This window comes from Python bivittatus, unplaced genomic scaffold, assembly GCF_059951505.1.
Source record: "Python bivittatus isolate LINGU-HERP-01145 unplaced genomic scaffold, Pbiv_v1 ctg000570_np1212, whole genome shotgun sequence".
Classification (NCBI taxonomy): Eukaryota; Metazoa; Chordata; class Lepidosauria; order Squamata; family Pythonidae; genus Python; species Python bivittatus.
This window is the reverse complement of record NW_028277097.1, coordinates 22913393-22926855: the sequence shown is the minus strand read 5'-3', so window position 1 is coordinate 22926855 and position 13463 is coordinate 22913393. Positions and strand designations below refer to the sequence as shown.

The 13463-nt window shown below is 45.6% G+C and overlaps 1 protein-coding gene across 1 annotated transcript in view; it reads right to left on the bottom strand.

Moving 5' to 3' along the window:
* UBE2R2 (ubiquitin conjugating enzyme E2 R2) overlaps positions 1–13463 on the bottom strand; it is a 63099-nt gene that overhangs the window by 8160 nt on the left and 41476 nt on the right. Inside the window, exons 2-3 of the mRNA XM_088152714.1 lie at positions 1440–1526; positions 129–226 (exon numbers count right to left, since the gene is read on the bottom strand). Of these exons, the coding sequence (XP_088008840.1) occupies positions 129–226; positions 1440–1526 (185 nt within the window). The remainder of the gene's footprint in view (positions 1–128; positions 227–1439; positions 1527–13463) is intronic.

Below are 13463 nucleotides of genomic sequence, written 5' to 3'. Positions count from 1 at the left end.
ACTAGCGGGTTTTTTTCTGACTAGCAGGTTAGGGACTGCACACATGGGGGGATGGCAAAATTATCATTTTGGGCCTCCCAGGACTCTGCCACACTTAGGTAGAAATTCCCTACCTCAGAGGGTCTTACCTGACATTCTGGGTTGGGTTCCACCTTTCTGATGGCAGCTCTCCACTTTGAGGATCATCTACAGGTGGGTGAAGGATTGAAATACATACATCTCCATTCTACCGAAAGAAAAGTGAGTGGGCAACTAAGTTAAACCGTGCAGCAAATATACGACTCAAAATGACCCACCCCACCTCCGCCCCATTCTTTTGGCTATTTCATAAACATCTAGCTTAGACCTCTTTCCCTTTGAGCAATGTGCATCGATTTCTGTGTGTGCGCATGCACACACACGGTAACTTCTGGCTGTAAATCCCAACACATTTGATAGGCACCAAGTTGAGGAAGTCTGCCGTTCAGACATAGATGAGATGCAAAAAAAAAGGACTGGACCACGAGGGCTCAGCCAAACCATTCAGAGGAGCCTCTGCCCTCTCAAAGGCTCAGCACAACTGCTCCAAGAATCACTCAGTCCTCTGAGCATGGCCCCTCTGCTGGGACTCTTACACACGTACAAGGCATATTCACTTCTAAGGATCATGTACGTGGGTCAGGGGGGCGGGGGGGCTGCTTTGATGAGTATTCAGAACCCAAATAACTCCACCAGGGGGAGCCAGAGCTCTCCCTGAGAAGACACGGCTGCCAGCAGTGACTTAGAACTGGAGCTCCACCAACAGGTTCCCAAGATTCAAGGGCAAACTTCTCCCCATCTCCCTTGGCCAAGAGAAGATTAGAAAGGCTGCCCTTGGCTATGTTGTTGGGGGAAGAAGCTGTTGGCTGGCTGGCTGGCTGGCACCATGGGTTGTGCTGTGAAGTTTGCCAGCCTGCAGCACAATTTAAAGATATGCCACTGATGTTGCAGAATCAATCCCTTTTTAACCCTCAAAGCTTGATCCCCAGGACATGCTTGTTTTTTTCTTCTTGTGTTAAAGCTAAAGGACAGTTTCAAAACAGGACTGAGACTGGAATCAGGCTCTTCTCTCCCAGCCAGCACAGTTCCACATACCTGCTCAGAGGAGAGTTCCCCCCCCTAGGAATGAGACCCCAGAATCTGCTCCTTGGGCTGCAAGGGACTTGGGTGCCTCCCCTCCAAATTTCTGAAGGAAGGGTTGTAGAGCTGCAGGGGCCTCTGGTGATCCAGAGGGACCCTGACAAAGAGAGAGCATTGGCAAAGGAGTCTCCACCTCATTTGGTCTCCACATGTCCTTTTTCACGGCAGTGGAAAGAGAGAAGTCAAGAGCTGGGGTTACAAAGCATTCCACATGCAGTAGAATTCTAGCTCTGCAAGTGTTTTACACTTTTTTTTACACATCCATGCACTCAACCTCCTACCTCATAAATGTTGGGATGCCACATTTTGGTCAGAAATCTGAAGGTAGGTGGTGAATATGGGTAATCCATAGGAAATTTAATATGAGCCTGAAACAGAAAACAGGATCCACACTGAGCATTTGTTTAGCACAATTTTGCAACTCAACAGATGGGTGACTGGGTTTGCTTTTCCTTGCTCCTCACCCAGCACTGGCTGTGTTTACACAATACACTTGACCTGCTAAGGGAATTAACTCTTTCTCTGGGTTTGCACACTGCACTGGCTCATACCCAAACCAAACAAGCTGGATTCATACAACAGCTAAGCCACGGAAACCTTCCTGAAGCGTCTAATATTGTATGAACACAACTGTTGGATCTTTGCTTGAACAAGGCTCCTGAGGTCCCAGCAGAGAATTTTAACAATCTTCCGTGGGCTCCTAAAAATAAGCCGATACGTATTTTTGGGAACAGAATACAACCCCACTTAGCCATAAAGATCATGGGTTGATCTTCCACCAACCATCCTGTACTTGACACCCACTTCATGGGGTTGTAGTAAGAATAAAGAGAACTAGAGTGGACTGTTGGTTGGTTTCTTTGATCTGTATCATGCCTTTTCTCCAGGAGGACAAGACAACTTTCAAAGGGATCTCCATTTTATTCCTCAAGAATCCCCCTGGGAGGGAGGTTGGGCCCAAGTATCTCCATGAGTTTCCACAGCAGAGGGCCGGTTGAGTGTGGAGGACTCTGGTTCTAGCCCATCACTTTCATCATTGTACTACACTGGTGGTCAAGACTGTTATGGGTGGAAAAGATGGAATACAAATTCGATGAATCAAGTTCAGTGATGAACAGTGATAAATATTTTAAGCAAGTAAACAGTAAAGCTAGGTTAGAATGTTGTAAATTTGGTGAACTCTGAACACAGTATTTCATAATGTTACAAGCATTAAAATACTGTATTTACCCCAAAGGAAGACAAGTTTTTCCACAAAAAAAATCAAGGTGAAAATTATGTATTAGCTGAGAATACAGTAAAAAGAAAGACTCTGCCAAAAGTAAGAAAACGGGCAAGAAGTTGAAACAAGGAAGATGAGTAGATGCCCACTGCTCGCCCCCCTGACTGCCTGCAGTGGAAAGTCTCCATCTCTATCCTTTATTTGAGAATTTTGGAAAACTAGGATCCTCAGTCGGTGGAGAGTCCCCGTGGACAAGAAAGCTCTTCCTTAGAGATGCTCAGCCCCTGGAAGAATCGGCTTAGAATGCGGATGGAACTGGACCAGAACCCCTAGGCATACTTACCTGGGAACTTAACTGAGCCCAGGGGGGCTTATCTGCAGAGAAAGCAAGCTTGCAAAGCCCAGATACCTACAGTCTCTCTTTTTGCGTATGCATGCATATATTAGAGAGAGGAGTTTGTGAAAAAATTGTGTCCATGGGATACAAAGAGGTGCTTTATTTTAGGCAATTTTAATTTGTATGCATTTACACAATTAATGTTAATTTAACTTTGGTTCTGGTTCTGTCCCCTTTTGGAAAGTGGCTTCTCCCATGGGTGTGGGGGGGTGTGCACACACATGTACAAGTGTATCACATCTATACATCTGTGAGGGAAAATCTCTCTGACATTGGCTTCAGGGGGGGTCAGCAGGGAAGCTGAGCAATACGCAGGACCATCCTTCCCCTGTCTAACCTCCCTTGAACATGATCTGAAATGGAGGCTCCCCTGGGGGGTGGATTCCTATGTGAAGGGTACGGTGGCCCAATCCAGTGAGTTTATGGAGTCTGGAGAGTTCAGTGTGGTTTCCAGATACCTGCCTAGCGCCTCTTTCCCATCCCATCCCTTGAAGAACATCTCAGCTGCTGGGTGTGTGACCAACAGACCAGAAAGAGATCTCTAACCCACACGGCGAGCAGAGCAAAGGTTTGCATCTCCCATGTAAAAGCAGAAAAAACTGGCCTGATGTAGCAAGCAGACCAGATGCAGAAGTCTGTGAATCGCAAAGAAGGGTCTCTGCCATCAAAGCAGGAGAAATTGCAGCACGGTTTTGGGCTGCTGGAGAAAATGGGGCACTGGGAGGGAGAGCTCAGTAAGAAAGAAGCCAGCATCCCATTCTGCATTCACACAGCATTTGATTTGACCAAATATAGCTACCACTACCCAGAATTAATTTCAGAATGAGAGCTGCACTTTGCAAACAGGGATTTATCTCCAAGCAAGCAAGCAAGCAGGACCTTTCTTCCCACACACAGCAGCAAGTAACCAAGGTCAGAAATAGGTACAATGTGCTATAACTCAGCTCATCAGGGCTGACTCTAGTGCCAGCTCCAAGGGCCCATCTATTTCAGCAGCCTAAAAATTCCCTCCCTGAGGATTTAATGCATGGTTTTCTACCACCCTTTTTACTCAGCTGCTAACAATATGGAACTACTGCCCTTTCCACAACATCAAACAATTCTGCTATCTTCAGCAGCCTAAGTAAGTTCAATGAAAGTTACTATCAGACACCAATTTGAGGAACAGGCTGGCAAATTCAGCTAACAGTTGGGTGATATGGTACTCAAAGGCAACCCTAGTTCACATGATGCACTCCTGAATTACTATAGGTCCATTCTGGACAGAAGTCCTTTCACTGATTAATTTTGTTCCTGGAAGTTCATGTTGCTTGTGCTCTTCTGAATTACACAACAACGGTTTGGAAACTGACAGGAGGAAAACAGAAGTGAATACTGTCTGCTTTTATGATTTCAAAAAGACAAAGCTAGAAGGACCCCCGTTCTCCACCCAGTACGGAATGGGACACAGAACTCACTTCTCTTCCTAGAGCTGAACAAGCACTTTAAATCACTGGAAATTTATTTTCTTGCTGTTTTACAAACTGAGTTAAATATGAATCATTCAATTGTATAAGATAACATAAATGCTTACGTCAGAGGAGTTTTGATTTGATCATGGAACGTTTCTTGTTAGTTCCCCCTTTTCTTTTGCATGTAACATTGAGTAACAAAAAGAGTAACAAGGAGGGCAGAATCCACTGGAATAATCCAATATGAAAGGGCTTTAAGGAAAACCTTTTTTCAAACGTGGACCACTGAAAGACAATGTAAGGTAGTCCACCTTTGTCTCTGACTAGCCTTCGCTTAGCTTTTTCAAGCTCTTCTACTGAACCTCCTCACCGTGGACTGGAGATGCCCCAGCAATCAAATACAGAGAACGTGAGTGGACAATGACCTGTTCAGCTCACTCAACATGGAGGACTGCTGGACACGCATCAAAAAAGCTTCCAAAAGCCCAACTCCCCTTTATACCATGAGGAGATGGACCTGACTCCTCACTGCCACCATCTTGCAGTCAAACTGCCCATGGTTTGACCTGTGGGAAGAGAAGCAAGTCTTCCATCAGCACCGCCTGGGAAAAGGGACCCACTTTCCTCCTCCTCTCCCTCACTCTAACCTGGCACCCATGGCAAAAGAGGGGACTAGACCTCTCTGCTTGTCATGAAGTAACAGGAGAAACAGGGGAGAGAAATGACAGAGAACAATTCCTTTAATTTTCTGCTAGTTCCTGGCACCAAAGGAGATGTTCTCTACCCTACCTCTCTCCTCCCCTCACTTCTCATGGAGACAGAATCCTTCTTTGCTTTCTTGCTGAGGCAGAAGAGGGTTTGGAAATGTTGTCAGGACTTTTGCCAGCTCCAGCCCTGGATTATAGCACTATGGTGCTGCTGTGCAGAAGATCCTCTTGCCTGAAGCAGATTTAGCTTTTGGGATCACACCAGGAGTTCCAGAAACTATGGAGAGAAAGCTCTCCATCACCCAGAGTTCAGAAAGTGATGACCTGAGCATTTCATCCAGAGCAAAGATATTTATAATTAGCTGAATCCAAGTGGCCATTTCCTAAAATGACCATTCCAAAGAACCCAGTGCTGTCCAAGTTCTAGCTGAGAAGGTGAAAAAGTATCTCAGAAGGCACTGGCATAACATTTCTGGGTTGTCGCCAAGAAAACCACATGGATGGGTCCATGTAGTCAACAGCAGTCAACCTTAACTCAAAGGAGATTTTACCCTTACAGTATCTTGTTTACTAGGAGATGTCACAGTATCATGCTACAACACTGGTTCCTAATCTGTGAACTGATGATCCACAAAAGTACCAGAAGTAGTCCTGATATAGGTTAAAGTAAAATATATTTTGGGAGAGGAAGAGAAATCACATATGAATTCAACCTCTGAGCTTAAGCTGAAATCCTCAAACCATCCAACAATGCCATAGTTGACTTCTGAAATGCCTCAAAGCAAAACTATGATTTCACAACTGCATGGCCACTCAGCCACCTAAAATGAGAGCCTGCATGTGTGAAATACCCATCCCAAAGCAGTATGTTTTTGGAAGTGGCAGATGAAGCTGCCATGCAAGTAATGGCAGGGGCTGACAGAGCGAAGAAGTGAAATTTGTACAAGCTTGATCTTTCATGTGGAGAATTTCCTTTCCAGAACAGGCTGGATTTCCCAAGATGATTTTCTAACACCCAACAGTACCTCTGCATTTTCTGGATTCATCATCATCATCATCCAGTATTCGAGGGTACAGCTAGTTTGGCTGTACATAGCTAGGTCACCCGGCATCACTATATCACATAGTTTTCATGGGGGTCCGGAGGGGCCATTGGGGAAGAGGAACGTTGCTGGAGACCTGGCTTGGTCTATAGTATTCTTGCATGAGTTTATTTTGTTGCTAAGTATTATACATCTTGATTTTAATCACTGGGAGAGGTCACTGGAACTCTGGATTAAGTTCAGCCACATGCTGATCTCACAGGGGAGCAACAGAGATCCTGGGCAGTGTCTCCAACAGAGCTCTGGGTCACGCTGTAGGTGTGCTGGCTCTGTGGAACCTGGCTGAGAGGACTCCTTGGAAAGATCCATCAAAAGGAAATATTGTATCTAGCCATGGAAGATTATTTCAATATACAACTACTGCGTGAGATTATTGTATGCCCAGAGATGGAAAGATTCGCCACTACCCACTACGGAGGAATGGTTGGTGAAGTTGACAGATTTTGTTGAAATGGATAAATTGACTTCTTTGATTAGAGAAAAGTCACTACCTACATTTATCAATGACTGGAAGCCTCTTATGGATTTTTTGTGTAAAAATGAAAAAAAAAAGTGATTTATGGTTTTGATGATTAGCAGGATAGATTACAAAAAGAAGAGTAATATGGTATAACGTTAGGGAGAGAGGTTAAAATATATTTGTACTCTTAACTGCTGTGAAGAATATCGGAAGCCACTTCTTTGTATCTTTTTTTCTTTCTTTTCTATTTTTCTTCAACTTTTTTTCTTTTCTTGCATTTTTGTTCTTTGACTTCTTTCTTTTTTCTTCCTTACATTAGTTTGTATTAATTTTTATCTTCTTGTTCAAAAGCTTTGATAAAAAATACACTCACACACTATATGTATGTATGTATGTATGTGTGTGTGTGTGTGTGTGTGTGTATATATATATATATATATATATAGAGAGAGAGAGAGAGAGAGAGAGAGAGAGAGAGAGAGAGAGAATACTATATCTGTGTTCTCTAACTGAAGTCACAAATAGTTCTTTGTCTCTGGTGAGAGATACCACGTGGCCTGCAGAAGATAACACATTTTCTCAGGCTCAAGAAACAACCTGCCAATGTGGAATGCTCAGCCCGGCTTCCCACACCGAGCAGTGCTGGGCCAGCCCCTACCCGCCCCTGCAACACTTTAGCCCCCCCAAAATCTACTCCAGTGGTGCTGACAGAGAGCTGTGACACGGGGAATTCCCCTGAATTCACGGCTAATAGATCCTCTGCTGCTCAACTGTGATAAATCCATACATTTGGGAGTTTCTGTCTATTTACTGGGGGAAATTCCCCCTTAATGAAAAAGGACATTCCTCAGTTGCTTCCATGGCAACAGCTCAGGGCTACAGCTTTCTACCTGGGTTCTAAGAAATGTACCAGAATTTTTTTCAAGCCCTGAAGCTTAACACGTGGTTCAATACAGGATTGGGCCCAACAGACTAAATACAGTTTTTTGAAAGGAAAAAGGTTCAGCCCCTCTAACTGGATGGGAGGAAGCCACAACTCTGCACCTCAGATACGTTGCCAATGAATATGGATGGAAATACAAATGTGCTTTCTCTTGTTTTTCTAAAGCAGATTTTGCTAGAGTCCCAGCAAAAAGTTAAAGACCTGTTGAAACAAGGCCAGGACCACACATAAAATCCACTCTGAGTTTTGTTCCTGGGAAAACACCTGTCTCCCACTTTGCAGCAGGTTTTTGTCAAAATCCTACTGAGAACAAGCACAATTCATTTCTTAAAGAACAGCATCTTCTACATTCAGCCAACTCATGTTTGCCCCTGTAGAAAGGAACTACAAACTCTGATCAATCTGCATGAAGCACCTTCCTTCCTTGTATTTCTAGACACCTTCCCACACAATTCATCTCACTATTAAAAAGCCTAGGTGAAGAGAGGGGTCTTCAACAGGCATCCACAAGATGAATTTCAGTAGGGTGGGAGCACTGCAAAGAGCAGGTGCCCACAAGAAAACCGGTGCTTAAGCAACCACAGGATGGTCCTCTGCAACTCCTGGCATGCACAAGAGGGATCTCTGATGATCTTACTGAGAAACCAGGCCTGTAACAGCAAAGACAACATCAAATAACTTGAAGCACTGTAGCTGGGGCTATTAATTAAATTTGTTAGATTTATATCCAGCCTTTCCCCAAGGAAGACAATTATTATTAAATACATTATGAAGCAGTTTATAATAGACAACAAAAATTCAATAATACGAACTAGAAGTGAACAAAACAAGAAGAAAAATGATATGTTCAAAAAGAAGGACAAGGAGAATAAAATCAAAACCAATGTTTGACTCCAGAAGTCTCTTGAGTCTCCAAGACCTCACTCATGGCAGGAAGGCTTGAATGAAGAGATACATCTTCAGGAGGTGCCTAATAATGTAAGGACAGGTGACTCAAATTTCAGGGCTGAAGAGCAGGCGCCACCGTGGCAAAGATGTTACCCTGCAGTTTTTGAAACTTGCAGGAGACATGTCCTCTCATGATCTTAGCAATCCACATGGTCTTCGATAGTAACCATGATCCATCAAGGACCACCTTTGCTTGGGGCCTTAAGTGTCAAAAGCAAAGCCTTGAGTTTGGCTCGCTAGCTAATCAAGAGCCAGTGCAGTTGCTTCAAAAGAGGCAAAAGATGCATGTGGCCAGCAACATGGCTGCTGTCTGCTGTGCCAGCTGAGCTTCTGGACCTAGTACAAGGGCAGTTCTGTATAAGAGTGTGTCACATGCATCTAAAGGAGAGGTTGCCAGTGTGTAAATCACATAGCTAGGTTGTCCACAACAAAGGTTATAACTGATATACTACTGAAGCTGGAATACATGCCCACACAGGCCCATGGGCTTCCCACAGAAGCCCCCTGAAACTATATAACTGCTCTTTTTGGGGGTTGAAACCCTACTCCCAAATTTCCATACTTGAGATTCATGGTCAGGATCCAGTTTCAGGTTATTGGTCATCACCCATCTATCACAGATTCCAGACATAGATTCAGAATATGCACAGCTTCAGACATTATGGAAAAGTGAGAGCTTCTGCATATGGCATGAAGAAGATAAAAACTGCATCTCAGGACCAAGAAACCAACATACAAATATAGAACTCTTGAAGGCTGGCTTCCCACACTGAGCAGTGCAGTGTCAGTTCCTACCCACTACTTCCAGCACGAATTAAAAGCTGAGTGTCAGCAGTATACTGGTGGCACCCAGTCTTAAAAGTCTTGATGACTGCCACCCCGGCTTTGTATAGTTGTTAAACAGCATCAGAGATAAAAGTGTGTTCCTGCCATGAGACAGATTAACAGTCACCAATACAAATTTATGAGACCATCCCATTAAAAAAAATGGTACCTCTAAAACAGTGTCTCCAACTCATAGGAACTGTTCAGGAGAATACCATGTTTTATTGTTTTTACTGTTTCATGTTATTGGTTTTATTGTTGTTGTGAGCCCGCCATATAAATCTTTTAAACAAACAAACGTCAATGGCATCAAAAGCCACAGAGAAATCAAACAGGATCAACAGAAAAACATGATCTCAGCCCCTCTCTTACAGGTCATACGTCAAGATACCTCAGATTCTCTCCTACCACCAGGCCTGAGCCCAGACCAAAAAATGTCAAATAATCAGCGCCAAATATCTGCAATTGAAAAGGCATCAGCGCCTTGCCCAAAATAGGTGTTTGGGACTAAATCTGGCAACAGCTGCTTCAGGAGCGGGCAGACCACTGCTTGGTTCAGGACTGGCACAACCATGGGTTTACTATACCCTGGATCCAACCAGTCGACTTCCTTTGGCTAATGTAAATGAGCCAAATGGGCAAGGGTCAACAGAACATACAGTAGGCTGAACAGCCTCAGGTATCTTGCTCACATCCTCAGATTTCAAGAACGGAGAAAATCCCATACAATTCAGACCAGATGGTGCCCCTCAGTACTCACTGGGGAAGGACTAGTTCACAAGCTCCCCATCAGACAGATGCCTCTCACTAGCTTTTAGTCACTCTTCTGCCAGTGTGGTTGCTGTTCCTGCTCTGTTGGGCTGGCTAGGTTGGAACTACTGTCAAGAGCATGGCCAAAGAAAAAGGAAAAGCCTCGGCAGAGACGCTAACTGTGTCATTGCCTGCTGAAGTGGGGCATCATGGTCCCAGATCTCATGCCGCTGAAATCCAGTGCAAGACCAAGGCCCTGTGTGCCTCTCCAGTTTCACCTGGAAAGGTAGGTGCTAAAAAGGACTGCCTTGGATCTGTGAATGCCTGTCAAACTCACCTGGCTTTCTCCTCCAGCTCCGAGTTAGACGGGGGTCACTGGCTCTGTGTTTACCAAGTGCTCCAAACCTGCCTGGAACCAAAGCAAATGCAAGCCTTCTTCTAAGCTCTGGAAAGGAACAGGGATTACCCCCCTCCCCTGCAGCTCCAGGGCTGGGTGGAAGGGTTGGGTTCCCATGCTTACCAGAGTCTGGAGGCTATTGGAGCATTTCACTAGGAATGTGTTGTGAAAGCATAGCCCCTGCCAAATATGTCAGAGTGTTAGTTGAGTTGGCTAGGAATACAAATAAAATGCATGAACAGGCTTAAAGACAAACTCTCCTGCCAGTTAATTCCTTCCAGAACAAACCTGACGTCTTGCCCTATTTGGACAGTTTCTTAAGAGCAACTGATAAAGCCCGCTGGGCTCCTGGTTCATGCGTTGTGCTGCCTCCCCAAGCCTGCATAAAAGAGGAGGGGAAGGAAAGCAACTCCTTCTTCCAAGGTCTTCGGATACCCCTGGATCTGGAGTTACGAGTGTGATGCTGAATTTACTGAGAGCACCATCACTGAAGTGAAAAGAAGGGAACTAGGCAAAGACAGAGTAATACGCCCTGGGACAAAGAGAAAAAAAATCACCATAGCTCTGCATATCCACTGTGGGTGTAGTGATGGACCAGAAAAAGATCTCAGGGTCATGGTGCACAGCACAATGGAAACATCAACCCAGAGCGCAGCTGCCATGAAAAAAGTAGTTTTACTGTTGGGGAGCCACTAGGCAAAGTATTACCAAAAAATAATACAGTGCAATGATGTCTGTATTCAAATCTATCTGTTACCACACTTGGAATCCTGTGTAAAATTCTGGCCAACATTCTTCACAAGCAGTACTAAAAAACTGGGAACGGTGCAGAAAAGGACATCAAAGGAACCGGGGCTCGACCAGGTCCCCTACAGGGAAAGGCTACAGGGTCTGGGGCTCTTAAGTTTGTTGGGGAAAACGGTAGTAAGGACAAGTAGATGGAGATTATTCCTCCACACTGCAACTGTTAATACAACATGCTTAAACTGGTTACTGAATCTAAGCCATAGAAGAACTAACTGGGGTCAAAAGTAACCTTGTTAGAATGTCATGCAGATGCTTTTGCTAAGTCTTTACCTGAACCAGTGTGCTGTTTGAACACATCAGCAGATTGTTGAACTGTGGAGTGCAGTACTACAAGATCTAACTTGGTACAGCTTTAAAAAGAGTTGAGACAAATTCATAAAGGGAACTGTGGCTTGCAGTCATGACAACAGTATCAGGGAAGAAACTGGCAGGCCACCGTAAGACCCTAAACCTGGCTGAGACAGGCCTCTTGTCTAATCCAGCCCGGAGGTTACGTCTTCCTGTGAGATGACCATCTGCTGCTAAACTTTTTTGTGAAGCAAGGGCTAGCTGGGATCACCGCAAATTAACTAATCAAGGAAGAAAGGCAAATCCTCTTCCAGTCCCAAGTCAGCGGTAATTCAACCAGAACCCGGACTCTCTCTCCCTGAATGCCGAGGAGCCCAACGCCCTACAATGCCCCTCACCATGGCGGCACCTTCAGAGGCACCTAGATGAGACCCGAAAGCAGTCTGGAGGCTCAATCCAGGATGGAGTCCTTTTCATCTACGGGAGAGACGTGAGGAAACAGAGCCTGCTCCTCCCTTGGCAACGGCAGCCGGCATGTTCGGAAGCCACCCTCTGCCTTTCCCCGGCAGGCTTGGCTTTCCACCGCTTCGTCTAAACAGGTTGCCAACCAGCCTGCAGCACTCCAAAGGTGGAGGGGAGGGGGTTGTTAGGAAGACGCAACCGCCCAGCCCTGCTCAAATCACTGAAGCTGAGAGTGGGGCCGCTTTGATGGACGGCCCCCTTGCTCAGGGCTGAGCTGACGCTGCCATTTCAGGAGGAAAACAGACCAAAGGAAAGATGGGCTCCAGTCCATGCTCAGCCAAGAGGCCTGGAGCATTTTCATGGCCTGGAGCATAACCAGGGGGAAGGGGGGGCACTCCCTGGGGAGTCAAGGTCCCCCCTTGGGAAGTGGGGACAGGCCCCATCCATCTTGGCAGACTCAGCACAGAATGGCTGCTCACGCCATTCCCCACTCCTACCACAGGGCCTCAAGGTGCGGGAGCTCGAAACAGCCTTTCCCAGCCAAAGCTTCAAGCAAGTTGGATTCTAGCTGCAGCCCGGATGACGTGTAACCAGCACAAGGCAAGCTGATTGAGGCTGCTGAAGAAAGGAGAGCTTCAGACTGCAGTAGCTGGGAATCTTGGGGCCTGTAGTTGGGGACATCTGTCCCAGGAGATTCCACCGCTCAGCCATAATCCTGCTGGCTGTTTGACAGAAGAGAAAAATCAGGCTTTCGGTTTCTGCTGGCTAGGGGATTCTGGGAGTTGAAGTCCACCCATCTTTAAGTTGCCATGGTTCAGAAACACTGATTTAAATGATCCCCTTCCATCTAAAGTTTGCTTGTGGTCTATTGGGAAGCAACAGCTCTAGTCAACAGCAGCAGAGGAGTGACTTAGCCCTGTTCCTCGCAGGGCTATAGCCTGGAGCTTGCCCTCTTATCAAAGGATTTATTAGATCCTTGCAGCATCAGATGGAACTGAAGATGGAACATCTTCTGCTCTTCACCCAGTAAAAAGGCACACAGCTACTGTACTTGATAGGTAGGAACTGGCCAGAGGAAGCTTGCAATTAAGCCACTATTTTTAGGAGAGAGGCTATTCAAATATAGCCGGCCACACCACCAGCAAAAGCTAGAACAACAAAGTGCTTCTGCCAACGTTTTGGTCCATGTCCTGCTGCCCTGTTTATGCCATGGGCCTGCTGGGTCACAATGCTCCACAGGCAGAGAGCCAACCCTCAATGGCATCTGGAAGCCCTCAAATTCCAACCCTTTCTGGTCTGTATCTTTCAGGCCTCCTTGCTGAAAAGACCTGATCGGAATCCAACTTCTCAATGCCATTCCAACATTTTTTCTCACTGCTACTTTTCAGGCTACAGTGTTTTATCCCACTTCCAGTTCCTATTGCTAGCTCAGCCTCCAGCCACTCATGAACACCTTGTGCACTAGCATTTCCTCAGGATCCCTTTGCTTCTTTTGTCTAAGTATCTCCATCCAACCTTCTTGGGCTCATTCAGTCCTCCTCCTCC